Source organism: Patiria miniata, unplaced genomic scaffold (genome assembly GCF_015706575.1).
Source record: "Patiria miniata isolate m_02_andy unplaced genomic scaffold, ASM1570657v1 HiC_scaffold_14, whole genome shotgun sequence".
In the NCBI taxonomy this organism is placed as follows: Eukaryota; Metazoa; Echinodermata; class Asteroidea; order Valvatida; family Asterinidae; genus Patiria; species Patiria miniata.
Genome location: NW_024037052.1, coordinates 8,013,974 through 8,035,048, shown reverse-complemented (window position 1 = coordinate 8,035,048; position 21,075 = coordinate 8,013,974). Strand labels below are relative to the sequence as shown.

The 21,075-nt window shown below is 38.1% G+C and overlaps 2 protein-coding genes across 2 annotated transcripts in view; both read right to left on the bottom strand.

Moving 5' to 3' along the window:
• Positions 1-2,503: 2,503 nt before the first annotated feature.
• Positions 2,504-21,075, bottom strand: part of LOC119721996 (exostosin-1b-like) — a 31,838-nt gene continuing 13,266 nt past the window's right edge. Inside the window, exons 3-4 of the mRNA XM_038191971.1 lie at positions 5,209-5,328; positions 2,504-3,154 (exon numbers count right to left, since the gene is read on the bottom strand). Coding sequence (XP_038047899.1) covers positions 2,885-3,154; positions 5,209-5,328 — 390 coding nt within the window. The 3' untranslated portion in view covers positions 2,504-2,884. The remainder of the gene's footprint in view (positions 3,155-5,208; positions 5,329-21,075) is intronic.
• On the bottom strand, positions 17,926-20,799 carry LOC119721997. The gene is made up of 5 exons (XM_038191972.1): positions 19,817-20,799; positions 19,578-19,646; positions 19,343-19,414; positions 19,110-19,176; positions 17,926-18,831 (listed from the first exon to the last, which is right to left on the bottom strand). The coding sequence occupies exons 1-4, from the start codon at positions 20,785-20,787 to the stop codon at positions 19,137-19,139; spliced, it is 1,152 nt and encodes a 383-aa protein (XP_038047900.1). The 5' UTR covers positions 20,788-20,799; the 3' UTR covers positions 17,926-18,831; positions 19,110-19,136.

The following is a 21,075-nucleotide window of genomic DNA, read 5'->3' as shown; positions in this document are numbered from 1 at the left end:
TTTGATTGATTGAGCGGTGTTTTTAGGATTTTGCTAATAACTAATTGAAGAAATAATTTGGGAGTTATTTAATTAATTGATTGAACGTATGTGTTTTTATGATCCTAGTTGTCGATTGATGTAATAATTTGGAAGTTTTTTATCTGATTGATTGAACATAAGTGTTTTTTATGATCTTGCTATTGATTGACTTAATAATTTGGAAGTAATTCACCTGATCTGAAGTTGAATTGGGAATCTTCTTCCGAGCTCGAGAGTGTAATTAAATAGTGTAAGTGTAAATTTTGCTGTGTAATTACAGTGCTCAGAACTTTGAGAGTTGTTAATATAACTAGAAATATCAGAACTTTGTTCTTTCTTGTCATATATTTTGTCTATTGGTGTGTCCTAGGATCCGGGGTTACCATTCCAATTTTCAGAATTAGCCAAATTTTGGAGTGGTGACAATGTAGTATAATATGTTTTAGCTGTATCGCATACATTTGTATCAGCAAACTTTTTACGCAAAGACACATGGGTTTTAACCATGTCCTTTTTTGTAACGTACGTAACTAAGCAACGTAGGCATGCACACATTTTTATTTGATACTTAATAACTGAACTATAATTTAAATATAACCAGTCGATAGATTTTTTCTGAAACTGCTAGCAGCTAATGCTGCTAGGTTACTCACGTTACAAAAATGTAACGTGAGTAACCGATTTTGTGCATCTTGTTTATCATATATAACAGTGTTGTAGGTCTCGAGACCGGTCTCGAGACCACTTTTAGCTGGTATCGGGCTCGGTGTCGGTCTTGGGAGCTGTGGCCTCGGTCTTGGTCTCGGTCCCCTCTGGGTTGTTATTTTGGCTGGTCTCGAGTCGAGACCAGCAATATGTACTTTTACAGCTCAATTGATTACTTTGTGTTCACTTACTTTGTGTTCAGTACCGTTGATAGGTAAAACATTTGCTAGCCTGTAGATGTTTTCAACCTTGTTAACGAATAGTTATATATCGTGGTAGGTTCAGACTGCACGTTGGAAAAGCCCTAAAGTACATGTAAAGCTGCAGCTAGCTGCAATAAGGGCCCACAGTTTTAAAATAAATGAGCTGCTCCAGTTTAGTGACATTTTCGACCCCACACAATCTTCTGTTTAATTTGGGACAGTATTTGGATAAAAAGTAATTTTTTTCTACCAGATTGAAGTACCCCATTTCTCAAAAAGCAAAATCCCTGTCAGAAAAAAAAATCCATATCTGGTTACCACCTCGCAGCTTGTGGGTCTATGTATGTCTATATTCCATGACGGAAATTTAAAATAAAATTCAATATTTTCTATCTCCCATTTTTAAATCAGGTTTAGAAGTCTTGGTAGAAGTTAAGTCCTATTATTATTTAAGAAAAAAGAGGCCCAATGTAAAATTAAAATTGCATCTTTAAATATCTGTTTAATAGTAGTCATGGCTTAAATCAAGGGCCGACTGTGGAGTGTTTAGGATCTGAGTTCCTATAACAGATGAAACATCCACCTTTAAGTTTTTACTTTTGTCAAGTTTTAACATTGCATAAAATATTTTTGAAACGTTAAAATTTCGCATTCCTAAGTTCAGAGTTTCTTCATCAGATTTAAAAAATATTTGCACAAAAATGTTTTTAAAAAGTGGCAACGAGATATGAAGTTGCATGTTTCCAATTTTTGTAACTGATTGTGTCAACAATAACAAATTCTGATGTCATGTTGTAATTTAAGGTATGAAGCAAACATGACGAGCACTCGCATGACACAAGCAGGTACAAGTGATTCCTAACTTTCAATCACTGCCTTCACATCCCCATCAACATCATCATCTCAAGGATAGACTTTTCAGCTGTTATTATTCGTCTTGTTTTTATTTAGATTATTGTTATTTATTATCCGCGGTCTCAGTCTCGGTCTCGGACTATCCGGTCTCGACTACAACATTGATACATAACACACTTTTCGGGATGTCATCTTTGGTGCCTAGGTAGGTCTAGGTCTACTCTATCTACCATGGGGATAACAGTTTTTAAACCTTTTCAGTAAGGTACATGTAATTACAGCCCAAGGAAACTCAAAAGTACATCAAAAATGTAACGTAACTATGGAATTGCCCAAATGCTTTCTCATTATAGCTGACCCTCTTATGGCTTTGTTGGTTACTTTTCGTTCGTTACACCTCTGGTTGAAACTCTCCCTTGTACGTTTTCTTGGTAGTACTCATTGTAGCTGATGCAGGCTTTTAACGACGTAATACAGCTTAAAGCACTAGCGGATCTGGTTAATCATGTTAATTACTATTCATAAAACATGCACATTCCGTAGATCTCTAGAGGGCTATTCATCCTGTAATTTCTGACAGAAATGTAGCGAGAGTTTGTCCTAAATTGTTCATATGCATAAGGACTACCGAATTCTTCCCCCTCCCCCCATGTAGGCATGGTGTACACAATGTTAACACAACACCTTCCCCCCCCCCCTTTTCCCCCTTCGTGTGTACGTACTTCATGGATGGCCCCAAGACCTACAAATAAATAGTGAATGTGGACTGGCGAGACATACACGCTTATAATGATTTTTAGACTTCTTGGCCTCACTTCCTGTGTTGCATATTTCATGCACATGTATTCATGATGTGTAGGCGTACAGAACGTACATGTACTGTCATTAAAAAAAGACAGCAGCTATAAACTAGACCATTACACCTTCTCACCAGAAAGTTTAAAAAGTGTTTAAATGCTTCGTGAGTAAATATGGAACTTTTTCTTATGGTACATGTAGGCCTTACATAATGCCAAAACATCTATTTGGGCTATTCAGAACTTATAATCGGACTACAATCTATTCAACATGGTTGCATGTAAACTATAAGTTATTTGAAGTTACAGAATGTGATATCTACTCACTTGTGCTGCATATGCAGATTTGGAGACACTTTTAATCAACTTCATAACGGGTGCTGATTGTGACAGAATCGGCGAAGAAACAGAAATAACTGCTGTAAACTTCTCACAGGCTTCTTCTCCAAGTACAGATGTATAAAATGGAAATGCACTATGAGATCCTGCAAAGTCAGTGAATACTGCGAGGGCACCAGGAGGGTGATTCCACATGAAGGCTGATCTTGGGTTCTGTAATCTATCTTGAATTATCTGTTTTGAAAAAAAAAAAAAAAATAACAGACACAAGATAATGCCATGAAAAATAATAAGGTAGATTTCCTTGACATTAACACATTATTATAAATGCATCTTTGTGTCCCATTTTACATTATTTTCAATTTTTCATTTTACCATTTTTAAGGCAATTTTGGTGCTTTTTTAATGTTTATGCTAAGCTTGTTTCCATATTCATGAGCAAAAGTGTGATGTCATTTCAGGCAGAAAGCTCAATGTTACAGCTATTTCAGCACCAAAATTTGCCAGAATTGTGGATATTTTGCTGTCGTTCATTTTCTTTTTTTGGTGATTTGATGTTTCAGTACATGACACTTTTTTCACAAACGTTTTCAATGAGCAAATTTTGGGTTGACAATTTGAATAGAAAACCCCTAAAGTGAACAGTGTCTTCCTGAAATGACATCATACATGTAGCAACAGTGCCCTAATTTGTCAGGAAAGACATGCACACTTTTTAATGTAAAGGAAAATGCATTTTCAATAAAATTAAGGGATATCAAATAGTTTTCATCCATTTAAGAGTAGAAAGTTGCATAAAATATGTTCCCAAGTAAAATTCATGTCATGGGCCCTTCAATCCTTTGGTCACAGCAGCACCTGAAACCACCCAAACACTGGTTTTATTGAATCTCCAGTGATTAAACACTAATTGGTGTAATACAATGTAGTGCCGATGCTTATGGGTTAAAAATATTTCCATTAATGCAGGGGTTTTCCTTAGCGGTCGCTCGCTCGCCAAATGCGAGTGAAAACAGCGGCGGACGAGTCAAAACCCTCCTCTCAGTAGTCCGACGGGCGAGTCAAAAAACTGTTAAAAAAAAATTAAAATAATGAAGTTTTCCCTACAGTATTTTTCAATCAATCAAAATAAAAAGTTAAGGGTGATACAACACATGAATACTTTTGCCACGCCGACCGAAATAAAAACATCGGTAGTTCGAATTCGTATCACTCCATGTATATTCGCAGTGCGCTGTGCATTGAAATCCCAACGACGAACATGAGGCGAATCAACGTGTATTTGCCATTACACATTGTGCACACATGCAGCGCACGTGATTTACTTCGTCTGCAGTCCACACGGTACGGACGTTAACATCGTATTCGTATCATACAACGTGGTGAGGAGTAAACTTTCATGACAGTTTCACTGCCAAAACTTGTGCCCGAACGGATTCTTGGGATTATTTCTTGAACACTATCAAACGAATGTACCGAAAAGATGAGGACAATATGAGATTCAAGGGCCTATTTTGAATGTAAAGACTAGTGAATGTAAAGTGGACCGTGCTCCGGAAAACGTTATGGATTGACGTGACCAGCGTAAGTTCGTGGGTCGCCCGCCCGCAGCGCTTCTTGGCTAGGCACGCTGATTGCACCATTCTTCGCTAGAAAACAAGTTAAAACAGTTCAGTTACTAACTTGGTAAACTCCCATTAATACCACGACTGTGTGCAATGTTTTCTTGTTCCTCAAGATAACGCTTTTTTAGTTCGTGTTTTATCAAAACATGTCGGAAATAGAACACCTAAAGCCTTAAGTTCGGAGCGAAGCACACTGCATAAATTTTGATTATAACTTCTCCCCCTATTTGATTCCTGTTAATTAAAGCCTTGCTCTATGTTAAAGCATGGACGATTAAAGAAACATTGACATCACTTAAAAAGGAACTACATGCAATATTATGTACATGATTAAGATAATTGCCGATTGTATTCATATTGCATAATTTATTATCAAAAATGTTATCAAAAATGCTTATGGTGATTGGATTGAAAGTTACTATTAAAACATGTGGGCTAGTGAAAAAGGTTGCGGGCCAGTGAAAACTCTGGTTTACTGGCCCGGCCGGCCAGTAAAGGAAAAAGTTAAGGGAAACCCCTGCATTAATGCTGTAATGAAAGTTTCAATTTTGGGTAACATTTTAAACCTTTAAGCTGTAACTTGTACTTGGTTAAAATAATAATGATGCCAAAGAATATCAACATGAGTAACACTGTTTTCCAATGTAACAAAGTACACTGTACCTGAAGTGTTGTCGTTACTATCTTTTCAACTGAAGAGAAGTAAGCATCCCATAGGAACTGTGTCTGCTGCCGTAGAGATAAGATCTGCTCATCACTAACTGATCTCAGTATGGAGGGAATCTGTAGAACAGAAAAAAAAACACTTTGTCCAAATCTCCAGGACCTTAGTACTTCTTTGGGAAAGAGGGGAGGGGACTTAAGCTTTTAATCCTCTGTTATACTTATATTAATTCTTCTCTATCAAAAAGAGCATATTACTCAAGATATTGTTTGGCTTTCCTCTCAGAAATGCATAATATTTGTACTCTGATGAGTGGCTGCTTTGCTTCATAAATATCTTCAAGTGACAGAGACAATACTAGGAGCTGAATCCAAACTGTTATTGACACTGTCCAAACCCCTACAGCTGCATCAGAAGAAACTATCAGCTGATGGGTTAGGAACACACTCAAAGATGCAGGTGTACAAATGTAGTTGAAAAGCTATTTCAAACCACACAGTGGAAGAGCCTCATCCATGACTGCTGCACAATGCCAAGGAGTGCAATTAATTAATCAATTAACAACAATATACATATATTTATGTTGTTTTTTGGACTTGATTTGACATGTGTTCACAAGCCAACTTAAAAGTCTGTTAGCGCAATCTCACGTAATCCCTCCGTGCCGTAATACGGCTTGGTAGATTCCCAATCAAACTTCACTACTACTGCGAAGCTTGTTGAATTTTAGGATTTTTTGTTAATCTGTTTGACTTTTTTTCAACAAATTTGGTATGTTTTGTACATTAAAACCGGGAACCAAGGATGATGTTCGGTATAGCCGTGGCCAGTGTTTGGTTTGGCAGCATTCCACTGTAATACGGTTTGCTCCACCCTTTGAAGAAAATGGTACCGTATCATCCAATTATTGTTAAAATTTAAATGTTCCATGACAGTACATGATATACACAGTGTGTCCCCCCAGAAATGTCCATCTGACTATTTTTGAATTAACTACAAAACCATGAAGTCAATTTGAAATGTTTTTGATTGTGCAGATACTCCTTATCCTTGCCCTAAACCCTATGAGTTCCTTTAATTTCAGTCACGCATCACTACACAATTTTCAATTAATCACAACAACAATTTGGACATCAGTGCTGTGTTATGTACATGTACATATAAGCTGTGAAAAAATCCTGCAAGTGAAAAGGGCTGCGGTTGGAATAAGCCATTTGCGAGTAACCTATACCCTTTGGGATTTACATTTCAATAACATCTGGTACACTGACTTGCTCAGATTAATGCTTGGCACATTTTAACTTTGAATTCTCCAGACCAAAGACACTGTTGCTAATCACATGATTCGGGGCAAGCTCTTGCATAGTTACGTAAGAGACGCTCAGCATCAATACATCGCTCACAATGGGTGACAATGGCACAAAGACACCAGACCATGCCAAAGCTGGGTGTTGCTAGCATAAGGCTTGCCCCGAATCACGTGATGTAGTAACAGTCTCTTTGGTCGGGAGAATGCAAAGTTAAAATGTGCAAAGCATTGGATTAAGTCAGCGTTCCAGATTTTATTCAAATTTAACTCGCAAATGGCTTATTGGAATCATTTGCCTGGCTAGTATCAGTAGTCATGGCAAAACTTCAGTTTAATGCTCAAGGGCAAATGATTCCAATCCCAAACCACATGAGCCTTTTTTCCACAACATGCAGGATTTTACACAGTTTATACATTGCACATAAGAGGCCTACGGCAAGGAACTTGGTCACAGTGTCCAAAAATGTTGTTGTAATCAATTGACCATTGTGCAGTGATGCACGACTGAAATTAAATGAAATTACATATAAATCATGGTAATAGGGGTTGGGCCAAGGATTAGGGGTACATTTGCACAATCAAAACATTTCAAAATCGACTTCATGGTTTTGTACCGGTAGTAACATATATGTAGACAAACATTTTTGGGAGGACACGCTGTATAAAGTACAGTAAACTCCGGTTAAACCGGCACTCTCGGGACCCGAGGATTTGTGATGACTTACGCGAATGCCGATATCTGCTGTAAGTCGTCATTTTGCCGACTTACATGAATGGTCTTTTGCACACATGATTCATTGCACTAATTGGCTTGATTTACCCTGGATTATCTCCTTAATGCTTGAAATAAATCCAGCAAAGTAATCCTTGAATTGTATCATCACGTTTGGGCGCACGTATCTACCAACAATTAGGTACTCATGGCGCTGGAGATTATGTCTATTATCAAAGAAAGGTAAACAAAGTTCATGAGAAATATGAGACCCATTATGTAGCACCTTATAATGGTTTACAAGGTGCTGCGGCGCATATTGCAGCCACTGTCAGAAACACCGGGGCAAACCCCTTCCACGATACACGTGCACAGTAACAAATTAAATGCCTGCGTGGTCTGGTATAGGCCTATTGATCGCCATTAGTAAGACTTATACTAGTACAGGCAATATAAGGTTAGGTTTGACCTCAAACAAATTGCAACATAATTTTTTTCACCACAGTGCATTTCTATAAGGTCCCTAAAATGACATACTAAAAGTCTTAAGAAATCCAGGTAGGGGAAATATGCCTAATTTGCATAAATCCAAAATGGCCACAAATGTTAAGACTTTCGCATTGATTTGGTCATATTTCTCATACTAGGTAGATTTTGGAGGTACTTTAAACGACAGTTTAAGTCCTTTTACATTGATTTACTCATTATTCTAGTCCTAGGTAAATTTCAAGATCCCTATGTTTTCGAAATTTTCCAAATGCGGTATAATTTGCATAAATGCCGTATATCAATTTGCCAAAATTTAAGTTAAAATAATGGATGCCATGTGTGGACATGTACCAATTGAATTTTCCCAGATAATCCAAGTCAAGTTCACAACAAAGTGCATTGCTATAAGGTCCCTAAAAAGTTGTTAAAAATCCAAGTGGTGGAAATATGCCTAATTTGCATAAATTCAAAAGGCCGTTAATTACATGATTTTTATATGATTTGGCCATATACCGGTAGTATAGGCCGTTATGTACTTTTTCATTTTTTTGTTTAAGAAGGAATTTTTGCCATATTTGGAAAGAGTTTGCCTCCCTAAGTCGATCGGATATGCATTGGAGACATTTTTTCCCAGCTACAACGTGGCGGCCATCTTGGATTAAAAAATGGCCGCCATTTCGAGCCTAATTTGTATCATGTAACTTCTGACCTGATTGTCACATAAAGTTCATTTTGATGGCAAACCCCATGTTTTGATACAAAGGAACCCGAGTACATTATTGTTTACGATGTACTCCAAATGGACGGCAGCCATCTTAGATATTTCAAAATGGCCGCCATTTTTGGCTTCTTTGCATAATAAATTCGGACTTGAATGTTGTACGAATTCAATTTCGGTGGCAAACACCATACATTTGATACCAATTAATCTTCAAGACCCATTGCTGATGCTGTATCCCAGATGGATGGCAGCCATCTTGGATTTTTCAAAATAGCCGCCATCTTGGATTTCATTTATAATAACATTGCATGTTTTTGAATGAACTCAAGTAAACCACTGCGGATGGGGTATTCAAAATTGATGGCAGCCATCTTGGATATTTCATAATTGCCACCATTTTGAACTAATTTGCATATTAAATTTGGACGTAAATGTCGTATGAAATCACTATTGGTGGCAAACCCCATGAATTTGATACCAAGGAATCTAATTAACACATTTAGGCATCCCAAATGGATGGCAGCCATATTGGATATTCAAAAATAGTGGCCACCTTGGAATTCATTTAAATAATAAGGTGGCACCTGAATGTCGTATTAAGTCCATTTTGGTGGCAAACTGCATGTTCTTGATACCAAGGAACCCCAGTTACATGTATAATCCTTGTTGATGGGGTACTCCACTGGGAGTATACCCCATCAACAATGATTTTCTCGGGTTCCTTGGTATCAAAAACGTGGGGTTTGCCATCAAAACGACTTCATATGACCATCAGGTCCGAAGTTAGATACAAATTAGGCCCGAAATGGCGGCCATTTTGAATTCCAAGACGGCTGCCACATGGTAGATGGAAAAAAATGTTACCAATGGATTTCAAGCTTAGGAAGGTAAACTCTATCCAAATTTGAGAAAAATTCCTTCTTTAGCAAAGAAAATTGCAATGGCCAAAAATACGACATAATATACTATCTAATAACTTTCGTCCTAAGTTGCTTTTCGGGGTACTTTAAACAACATTTTGTCATTAGACATCGGGGTCATTCAGTGTCAAATCACCCCCCAAAACTTTTAAATTTTAAACCCCAACCTCTTCAAATTGGTTCATATTTATTTTATGGGGAAATTTCCGCTGAAAAGCCGAAATTTTAAGTTTTAGCGCCATCGGACAAACGGTTTTCGCGCTACTGCCCAGGCAATTTTGGTCAAAATGGACATTGCTGCCATTTTTTAAATAACCATATCTCTATAATCTGTGAGCCAAATTTTGTTAATCTTGATTTCTTTTAAAAGGTTACATCATGAGAAATCCAAATTTACCATTGTTTTTCATGTCGGGGTTATTTTAATTATAATGACATTTTGACCTTTACTTTGACCTTGAATTTGATAGTGGATTACCCGACATTGAGACAAACTTGGATGAAAATCAAACCCCAACATGTTTTCTACAAAATATCAAAAAATACGGTACAATATTTGTTGTTTGGTTTTTGGCTCATCTCAAAGTTGGCATACATGTTGAAAAATGTGATATCCCTATGCAGTGTACTAGTGGATTTAAAGTAGGGATTTTTTGTCCCTGATATGTGTTCATGTACAGGGTGTCACAAGACTGTTGAAATTATTCCTTTTATTTTCTGAGTCGATTTATTAATCACTAAATTTGTACGGCCGTAAGTGTTATGTAACTTCGGAGGTGGATGCTAGGTGAATCATGCAAATCGTAATTCCTTTCCCTTTGCACACCAATTCCGGGCTTGCACCCATGTGGAAGGGTATAAAACCCTCGACGTATTTTCGGATTGAGTTTGCAGTTTTGGTTATTTCGTTCCCGTAATATATAATTGATTTTTGTGATTGGTAAGTCCTGTGTTGAATCCTCTGTACTCTTGAGTTATTCCTTGATTTTGGTCTGAGTTGAGCGGCGCAAAGGTTCGCTCTGCGACTCAGGGATATCACATTTTCCAACACTTATACCAACTCTGACAAGAGCAAGAGACCTAAAAAAAATTATTATACCCCATAGGACACATAGGATCTCAAAAGGTACCCAGGACTGGAATGATAATGAAATAAATGTCATGGGGAAACATAGGGATATTGAAAGTTACCAAGGTCTAGAATAATGAGTAAATCAATTATAAGGACTAAAATTGTTGTTTAAAATACCTCAAAAAGCTACCTAATATGAGATATGACCAAATCAGTGCGAAAGTCCTAAAATATGCAGCCATTTTGGATTTATGCAAATAAGGCATATTTCCACCACCTGGATTTCTTAAGACTTTTAGAATGTCCTTTTAGGGACCTTATAGAAATGCACTGTGGTGAAGAAAATTCTGTTGCAATTTGTTTGAGGTTCACTCAAAAAATGAAGTATTTTGCCTGTACTATTACTAATGGAGATCAATGGGTATATACCACGCATGCATTGACTGCAGCAGTAGTCATTCAATAAGACAACCCCCAAAATGGACAAAGCGCATGCGTACAGTCTAAAGGGGGTACTGGTATTGATATGCTCACGATGCATATGAGATGTATGCAGTAGGACACCCTTTTTCGACATCGATGCATGCAGCGATCAGGGGCCGTGCGAAACCACTTATCACTCGACACTTTGCCAACCGCAGTACAGGAAGTCGATGCCAATGCGTGATTTGTTGAATGCCGACTTGCACAAACATGACAAAGGATTTTGTAATGCTTTTTATGGAAAGGGAAACGAGAGTAACACAACGACTTGAGCGAAATGGCGACTTATAAAAGCCGACTTAGAAATAAAAAATTCAATGGAAATGCATTATGGACAATCGGGACTTTAGTCAGAAGGCCGACTTGAGTGATTTGACGAGTTGTACAATGTCAGTTTAGCCGGAGTTTACTGTAGTTCATGTTTGTGTTGGCGGCGAATAAATCACCTGGATGTGTAAACGTATGAGTTCATAGAGAGGGAGCATGATTCTCCCCTCCAATGAACTCATATAATTCCAATTATATGGCAGGTAAGTACCTTTACATAATTTTGAATTATATTTCCTCATTGTTGTCAAGACTTATGCTGTATACTTCAAAGTTAAGACAATGCCAACACCGCTTAACTGAAGTTAGATGCCATGCAACTTTGTGAACGTATCCTCAAAAGCCCAATTGGCTGACTGGAGGATGACTGCAGTTGGCACACCAGCTTGTGCTGCTGCTGACATTGATGCTCCTCGTGTGGAGTGCAAAGGAAAAGTGTTGTGTCAATACTGGCTGAGGTCATCACAGACTTAAGCCAGCGTGCACTTGTTGAAGAAACAACTAGGAGATGAGGCAATGTGTAATAGGAACAGTTCTGCTTTGTTGTCGTTGCTTCGCCCTTGAAGAGGTTCTGTGCTACAAAGATCCAGAGTGTTTTTAACATATAATTTCTGATCATTCCAGAACATCATGAGGTGTATGTGCTTATTTGTGGAATACGCAGTTGTTAATTTAGCATGTTTAGATGGGGTGAATTAATAATCTGTGTCATCTTCCTCGTGAAGCATAAATCCAGTGCCAATAACATGAATAAGGAGGAACACTACTCGCCATGACCAGTGCAACAAGCATCAAAACTTTCTGCGCAAATTAAAGTCTTGTTGTCAGGCAGTTGTCTGAAGTAGCGCAAAACCAATGTTGTGGAATATTTAGGCTTAGGTTTCTTCAGGTTGAAGACACTCTTGAAGAAATGAGTCAAGATTGGGTGTTGCCCACTGGAACGCCATCAAGTGGTGACGAAATTGCTGAACGACAAACATTCAATGTCCAATATTGAAGACCCTCATTCAGCAGGTGGTATAGAAACTCCAAAATGTCTTTCAGAAGGTCTCAAACAGTATTAACTTCTTCGCAATACATTAGCGATGCCAACATTGCCAAGAAGATTGGAACTGTTTGATCGTGCCTGTGCTCCATGAGGGAATGATGACATCAGACACTCTTTCTGAAAACCCTTGGGAAGACAAGGATCTCCTGATAACAGCCACAAGAGATCGTGCTGTTGAGTTAGAGTACTTGGTCGTCGAATGGCAAAGTCTAGAAGACATTGCTAGAAGTGAGAATGGTGGGAACAGGTAACCTCTGATATTTTTGCAGCTGATGGTAAATGCCTCGATGTGCCAGGCTTTGGGGTCTGGTTGCCAAGCGACATGAACCGGTAGTTGTTTTGTTGATTCGAGATGGAATGAGATACTACGAGATGGATGAGATTCAAATTTTTCCAATTTATGAGGAAACCCAGATCTGGAAGGAGTTTTAACGACTTGTTGACATGCTGCTGGCATTCTTCTGATGACCTTCCCATGACCAAATACTTTGTTGTTGTAGATCAGTGTTCTCCAACCTGTAAAACAAACTTGGCGCCCCACTATGCAAGGTGGCGTCACCATGCTTCAAAAGTCCCCACCAAGCTTCAAAACTAAAAATGTGTACATTTTGTAGGTTTTATATAATTCCAACTGTTTTGTCGAGGCCGAAAAAAAAAATTCAAATGGCGCTCGTGCTTTCATAGTGACCTAATGCCATGCAAAATAACCTTGTATGTACGCAAAACACAGTTTCCTTGCAACGGCGAAGGGAAAGACGAACAGGGACGAGGTGACAGTCAGCATTCCCATTAGTCTGGCTCCACTTGTTTTGTGTCATGTTACAGTGTAGGTAATAAGTCCAGTCTCCAAGCGAATAGCAAAGGCACATTTGTATGGAACGTTAAACTTCATGTTCAGGGCTCTGGCATGAGTAAAAGTGGGCCTACCTTGCGTTAAAATTAATCATTTCAATTATTATTGTTGCGAAAACTCAACCGAAAGTAAAATAAAGATCATGAAGAAGGTCAAACATGTACATGTACGTTAACAACAGTCACATGCGTGATGGGTGAGGAACAGCGGCTCGTCAAGAGTGGCGAGTTGCATTGGTCGCGTAAAATTAACAAAATCCAGCCCTGATATCGTTTATTTCTTTAGTCAGAGTTAGTTTCCAATGTACATGTACATTACCTATAAACATAACGTGACTGCTGGACTTGCATGGTTGTTTATGATGTTGTTGGACTGTATTAACTGCCGAACTGTCGTCCAGTTTTCAGACACAATGCAATTTTTGGTAATCATGTAGTTTAGGACCCCGTTTCCATGATAAGAGAATAAAAAGACAATTTCATGTTTTGGGACTTAATACCTGCACATTTGGCTATGAAACATGTACATGTACAAGCAGGAAAGTCACTTTGTGTGTTTGGAATCATCTAAACAGTTTAAGATACCATGTTGAATATATCAGTTAGCTTCATTTTGTGAAAAGAGGGCAGGGTTTTGATTTATGAACGGAACTTGTAAAACATAATAAGTGTCCTAATACGCGATTACCAAATTATTGTTCTTTTATACTCAATCTTAATTTTGCAAGTCATAGGCCCCCACAATTAAACATAAATACCTACCCTAGACCCAGGCGTTGTTTATGGGTCTATGCCTACCCGCACCTGACCAACAAGGGAGTCATGATATCCACAGTAAATTTGCATTGACCTTTGAGAAGTGTCCAAAATCTCCTTACCCATCCCCACAAAAAATATATCAAATAAAAACAAAAACACCCCACCCCAAAAAAGACTAACAAGAGAGAATTAAAATTATGTACATGTACAATAGTACCGGTAAATAGCACCCCTATTTGGAAATGGAAATACATGGTTCTTAACTGTGAGTGCATTTATAAGAATCTTTATCGGATCAAGAATAAACCGATGAAATGGAATTCAACTTTTGCTAAAAAAAGTCAGGGGAAAGTGGCCAGGAAATGCCTCAAGTTGCACCAAAGAGCATCTAGAATCCATTTTTTTTCAGGGCCCTTAAGCAGGCCCCGGACCCCAGGTCCTAAGGGCTTCGCGCTCCGCGCTTACATTTGTTACACCCCCCAGCACCAACCTTACTTTTCAAAGTTGGAGAACACTGCAGATGAGTAGCTGCTGGCTTTAGGACCTTGGTAAATGTTCGGAAAGCACCTGAGAGACCGCAGGATAGGCACACAAACACTTCAAGTTTATAAACCCAAAATGAACTGGCCTTGGTTTGGCTAAACTTGGCAAACTGCACCTTTAGAAATCAATTTTTTTTCACCTCTTGTGAAATGATGGCCTCCTGGGCGAGTATACATGTATACTGGAACATGGAAGTAACAGGCAATTGTAAGAAAGAAATTCAATAACTTTTTACTGCTTATAGAATCCAACTGTCTTTTATTATTTCTTTCCAGAAGGGACGGAAACACTGGAGACTTCCAGCTGATGCACGATTAGACCTACGTTTTTGAGTACCATCGGTGGAAGAGCATTCTGCCGATTTAAGTTTTGTCACTTGCTCCATGGAAGCTGCCAGGTGCTCTGTCTGGCTGGAAATCTGTTCCAAAAGGATCGTTGACTTTGGTCTTTCGAGACATGGCTGCAACGTAGGGGGAGTAACAGTAACCCCTAGAGGCGGATGATTGTTCCTTTCATTCATTCATTCATTCTATTATTTTTTACCACATCTCATTTCATTATAATGTGACAAGGCATAAATACATACATGTAGTTTTGGGTATTATAAAGTTCGAGCTTGTTTTACAAAATATATTTATACACTTTGGGCGCATTATTTTCTAATTAGAGATGGTGGAAGGGGATCCCCAAAAAGCGGAGCTTGTCGAGTAGAGATCCCCTTTAACATGGATTAATACAACATTTAATGAAAAACAAATGAAAACAATTGAACGTATACATTTTAAATTGTAAATAACACACGGAAAAACATAATATTGCTGATCAAAAAAAAAGAAATACAGAGTAGTAACCCAGTAAGAAAATTAATCTGAGCTATTAAAATTTGATAGTAAATTCGATTTAAGTTTGGATATAAAATAATGGAAGGCTACGAGTGCCCTGGAGTGATTTATTTAAGGACTTCCAGTACTTAGGGCCTTCATGCCTAATTGTCTTTTTATAAACAGTTGTTCTTGCAAATGAGAAGTGAAATTCTTAGTACTTAGGGCCTTCATGCCTAATTGTCTTTTTATAAACAGTTGTTCTTGCAAATGAGAAGTGAAATTCTCTATGTTGTCGGGTAAAATGGTGATGTATAGTTTCGTTTCTGCAGAACATTTGTGCAATGGGATTTGGAAGTAAATTATTGTTCAAACGATGCATGAAGGCTCCAAGCTGAAGTGAATAAATGTCATTGACCTTGAGTGTTTTATGTTTACAGAAAAGAGGATTTGAATGTTCAAGTCTGTCGACAGAATTAATAACTCTCAATGCCCGTTTTTGTAGGTTAAGAATTCTATTCACATAACTAGCTGCACAATTCCCCCATGCTAGGATACCATAGTTCAAATAAGGCAAAATCAATGTATTATACAGCATAAACAGTACTTCCTGTGGGAAAAAGGCTTTGAGCTTACTAATGACACCTATATTTCTAGAGATAATACCGGTAGAACAAATGTTGTTAACTTGAATTTTCCAAGAGAGAGTAGGATCAATATATAATCCCAAAAATTTTACACAATCAGAATAGGGCAATTTTATGTTATCGATATAAATACAGTCGGCTCCCGTTATAGCGAAAACGGCTAGAACGAAATTCCGGTTATTACAAACAAATGTCTTCGGTCCCGACAAAATTGTGCACATGTCTATGGGGAAAATTTCGCTTAAGACGAAAACGGACAGTACGAAATTCCTGTTACAGCGAAAGGTTTTGGCAACCCGGTTGCGTAAAAATGCATTGTTAGCAACCCATTTATAACGAAAGGTAATCCTGAATCACTTAGAATCATTAGGATGCGACATATATCTATGGTATAGCTTGTTTTTGTGATAGATTGATTTGCATAAACTAACAGTAACCCACAGGGATTTAGGAGTTGATTTTCGTGATGCAGGCTTACTTTTTGTCATGGGAATATTTTTATCAATAAGTAAATTCAAAGTATCCATAAAATTGTGAAAAGCAATGTTTGCATCGGAGGCAGAGGCGACATTTGTCCAGTCACAGGAATTCAAGTTACTATTAAGACTAGCTATGTTTTCTTGTGTGTGTTTTCGAGTACAATTTGGCCTGGGATTGGAACGATTAACTGACAAAGGAAATGATGTGAATATTGGGAAATGGTCCGAGATATCCGTAACTAAAATACCAGCATCTGGAAATGGTAATATGTTGGAGAAAATGTTATCTATAAGAGTAGCTGATGATTGGGTAACTCTTGTGGGTTTATTAATAAGTGGTACATAATTTGATGAGTAAATAGTATCTAAAAATTCCTGTGACTTGTTATTGTTATCAACATTCATTAAATTTAAGTTAAAATCTCCACCTATCAGACAAAGTTTATTTTCATTTGTAATAAGCTCAAGGATATTTTGCCAGCTATTGATGAATTGATTGAAATCAGCAATAGGCGGTTTGTAAACCATACCAACAATCAGATTCTTACATTGACAAGGGGTGATGATTTCAACAAAGATACATTCCAACGAGTCGTTACCCAGATCATTTAAATCAGACCTCCGAATATATTGAAGACTCGATAATAAGTACATTGCTACACCTCCTCCCTTTTTTCCCTCCCCATTTCTTGTCCCCAGAATGTATCCAGGCATATTCAAATTAAGATTACAGTTGGTATTCAGCCAGGTTTCACTTAGTCCAATAACAGATAAGTTGCTATTTAATGAGTGCAAACATGTTTTCATATTATCAATATTTTTGTTCAGACTTCTAATGTTGAAATGTAAGAGGGAAAAATAATTAGGAGAATCATGGTTGAAAAAATCAACAAACTTTTCATGAGAGTAATAATCAGTTTTGTGTAGTCGACATGAGGTAACATCGGGATATCATATTCATACTTGGACTATTCAATACCCTGGCTAACAAAAGTGGGCCACAGAGGGAAACATTTGATCTGGTGAAAGGTGTTTAATTTACTTTTAAATTATGAGAATGGACCACCCTCTATCAGAAAATAGCAAAGGGAAGGAAATCTGCCTGAGAGATTTTCTTCCATGCAGTGCTTTCTGTAGAGGGACGCCTGAGGAATTAACGTTGGTTACGGTGTCCACTTTGCAGTCAACCACGCAACAATAAAAGTCGAAGGAAAACAATGTGGAGTTATATTATTGTGGTTAAGCTTTCCCTCCTTTCTGAAAGTCACCTTGAAAAAAAAAAGTTAATTATTACTATTTTACAATATATTAATAAGGTGGACACCGTAACTAACGTTAACAAGAGTACCTTTTCATACACGACAATTTTAAATGCTTGGCAGTTTGACTACTTAAGGAAAACAGCTGGTTGTGAAGTTGGCAAGTACTTCAAAGTGGACATTATCATTGACAACCAAAGAATAGATACCCTTAGTTTCAAAGATCTTTGTCTTGTAGTTAACGTTAGTTACAAAGATGACACGGACACCAACAATTTCAAATCAAACATTTCGTGTGACAAGTTTATTATTACATGTACTTGCTTTACTGGAGCCTTCACCTTCAGAAAATTGCCTATGTTACTATGTGCAGTTGTTAGTATTTTCATTTCTAGGGAGCATCTCCATGTATCTACATATTGATAAGCCACTTCATCCTTCTTTGAGCATGCAACAAGGTTGCACATGTACTTCACAGAAGTTGAAATCTTTGACATCAGAAGTTGAAATCTTTGACATCATGAAATTAATTACATAAATGTAACTTTAATATTTAAATGTGAATCATTTCCAACATTATATTGATGCTGAGCAACGAGTGAATTGAGTCAATGAGTTGTTTTTTTTCATTCTTATCTCGTTTCTTAAATTACGTATTTTATTGTGGAGACTTTAAACTGACGATCCCACTGAAGAACATGGCACATTTCATTAAATGAATTTCATTTAATTTATTTAGTTCATGCCACCATGGTGACTTACTTTTGCTGAAAACCTGATAAACTTTTGACTACAGACCTTTGACAAACCTCTGATGACATACTTTGACAATACAACCTTTGACACTAAAAATTTACAAATACTTACTGGCATAAACAGTGTATAGTGCATTAATTTTACCTACTTCTTTGCTGTTCAAGAGAAAGTAACGCAAAGATGGATCTGGAATGAGTGAGCTTGGATTAATAACACATAGAATGAATTTCCTGTTAACAGTTAGATCTTTTTCCCAAACAAAACTTTGCTTATTTTTATTTGGACGATCCATGCAGTATATACATGTAACTGCCAGTTCATCACTAATGATGTGCTTGATGGCACCTGGATACCATGCCTGCTCAAATGCGACTATAACTATATCCCCTGCGGTGAGCTGGCGATTGACAGGTTCTTGTTGGGTCCTGAAATTAAAGAAATGACAACAGGCATGGTTGAAATTGAATAATCCTTGACTTAATTACTACTAAAGCTTCTTTCACAAGGACATGTGAATCATATAGACATAAGCCTGGATTAAATGATGTTCTGCCGAAGTCTCTTTCTCTAGAAAACAAAATTTCCATTTGTTTATGTGTGCGCTTCAGTATGGTAGGAACCTGCGACAGCGGACTCCGTGTCCCACAGAAAAGCACTCGTAAACAAACCTTGGTGTCATCAGTACAGGGGTCTATTGCATTACCTGCTGGCATTTTCAGGAAGGTCCACATCATCGGATCCAACCACTATCTTTTTCTCCGTTCTGGCTTCTGAAATAAGATAAAAGAAAAAGAAAATTTAAATAGAACTTTTTATGGAATATAATCGGAAATGGCTTGATTTGTAGAAGAGCCCGGGGCCACATCAGCATGGGTTAAATAAATGTGCTGCCGAAGTTTTCCTACTAGGAATCAACATTTCCACAGATTGCATTACCTGCTGGGGTTGTTAGGAAGGGCCACATCATCCGATTCAGTCATGTCCTTTGTCGCGTTCTGACTGCTGAAACTGAAAGGAATAAAATACAAGCAAGAATATTTGGAATGTACTTGTCAGTGATATGTTCTTGCTGAAAAGCTTTTGGCTACATACAGGTAAGTATGGGAATAAATAATGTTCTGCCAAAGTATCTTCCACTAGGAAACAAGATTTCCACAGACAATTGCATTACCTGCTGGCATTTTCAGGAAGGTCCACATCATCTGATCCAACCACTGCATCTTTCTTCCTGTTCCGACTTCTGAGTAAGATGAAGGAAAAAAAATCAAGAATGAGCAAGAATATTTGAAATACACTCCGCAGTGACTTGTTCTTGTAGAACCCCTGGGCTATGGGCAACATAAGCCTGGCTTGAAGACAGTGCTGCTAAAGTTTCACCCGCTAGGAATAAGGATTTTACAGACAGTTTACCTGTTAATATTGGCAGCAAGGTCATCTGTTCTGGTCTTCCCTTTCACTCCCTTCAAGTTTGAAATGTTCCATGTGCCAGTTATATCCTCATTGCTGCATTTCCCGATTCTTGTCATGCAGGTGTGGCAAAAGTAGCTTCGCTCCCTGTATGCAACAACATAGGGCTTGTCTGTACCCGTTACACAGTGTAGCCGTTGTGTTCCTTTGAGTGTTTCTACATCTGTATGGTCTGGTCTGTTACGATTAATTTTGCCCTCTTGCACAAATATAAAGCTCCTCTTTTCATGGACATGCTCGCCAGGTATGCTTGGTCGTGTCAAGTTTTCCTTTCCAAAGTTGTACAGGTCAAATGCATTGGCTATCTCGGCCTGTCGTGCAGCTACATTTATATTGGCCTGCTTCTTCAGCACTCCAATCTCACGGTCACATGGACCCTTGCCATGTCTGCTTCCAAAGTAATGTTTTTCGGTTTGAAAACCAAAATAAGAGATGGAAAGTGATACATCGCTGAAGTTAATTTTGCTTTTGTACTGTGATGATGCACCATCTGTGAAGTGAACAAGTTTTTCAACTTTGACGCCTTTTTCCTGAAGCTGCTTAATAGCCGTCTTACTGAAATGCTGCACACCGTGGTTGCAGTGCTTTGTGTCATTGCTAATGAACATCATCGAGTCTGTGACAGTTCTTGTGCAGCCTTCTTCAGTACATCTGTATGATGCTACAACTGGGTGTATTGTTGCCTGAACATTAGACCAGTGAGCCCCCTGGGCCTCATCTTGTGATTTGCACGAATAGTTCTCCCCAAAGTCCATGCAAAACACCACCCAGTTAGGTGGGACGTTCTTGGAAATGATGTCGTATTGTTGCCACTGCCAACTGGCGTTAAACAGGTGCCTGGAGAATGGTACCATTTCCATTTCTAGCTCATCTAGCATAGTTTGGATGGTTGCCGTTTTTCTTTCTTTGACCATTCGCTTTATGGTGCTTCCCTTGTAAGGAAACTCTTTACTTTCCCATCAAGACCAACTGATGTCTTCATGAACTCTCTGTGTAATCTCCTTGAGGCTTGCAATTGACTAGGTGGACTCCGCATTTTTCACACTCTCTGTCTAAGCACTTCTTCTTGTACTCTTGACCATCAACCTTTGGGCATAGTGTTAGTCTGGAAATGTCATATTTGTCTTTGAAGGCACACTGTCCCAGCTTGTGCACTGCCATGTATCTTGTGATGGCCTGAATTTTAAACTCGATATTAGTGC

Coding starts and splice junctions, on each gene's coding strand:
- LOC119721997 (XM_038191972.1), bottom strand. CDS start 20,787: ATGGTCAAAGAAAGAAAAACGGCAACCATCCAAACTATGCTAGATGAG. Junction 19,647..19,816: donor CTTGCTGCCAATATTAACAG/GTAAACTGTCTG, acceptor CATCTTACTCAG/AAGTCGGAACAGGAAGAAAG. Junction 19,177..19,342: donor CTTCCTAACAACCCCAGCAG/GTAATGCAATCT, acceptor ATCTTATTTCAG/AAGCCAGAACGGAGAAAAAG.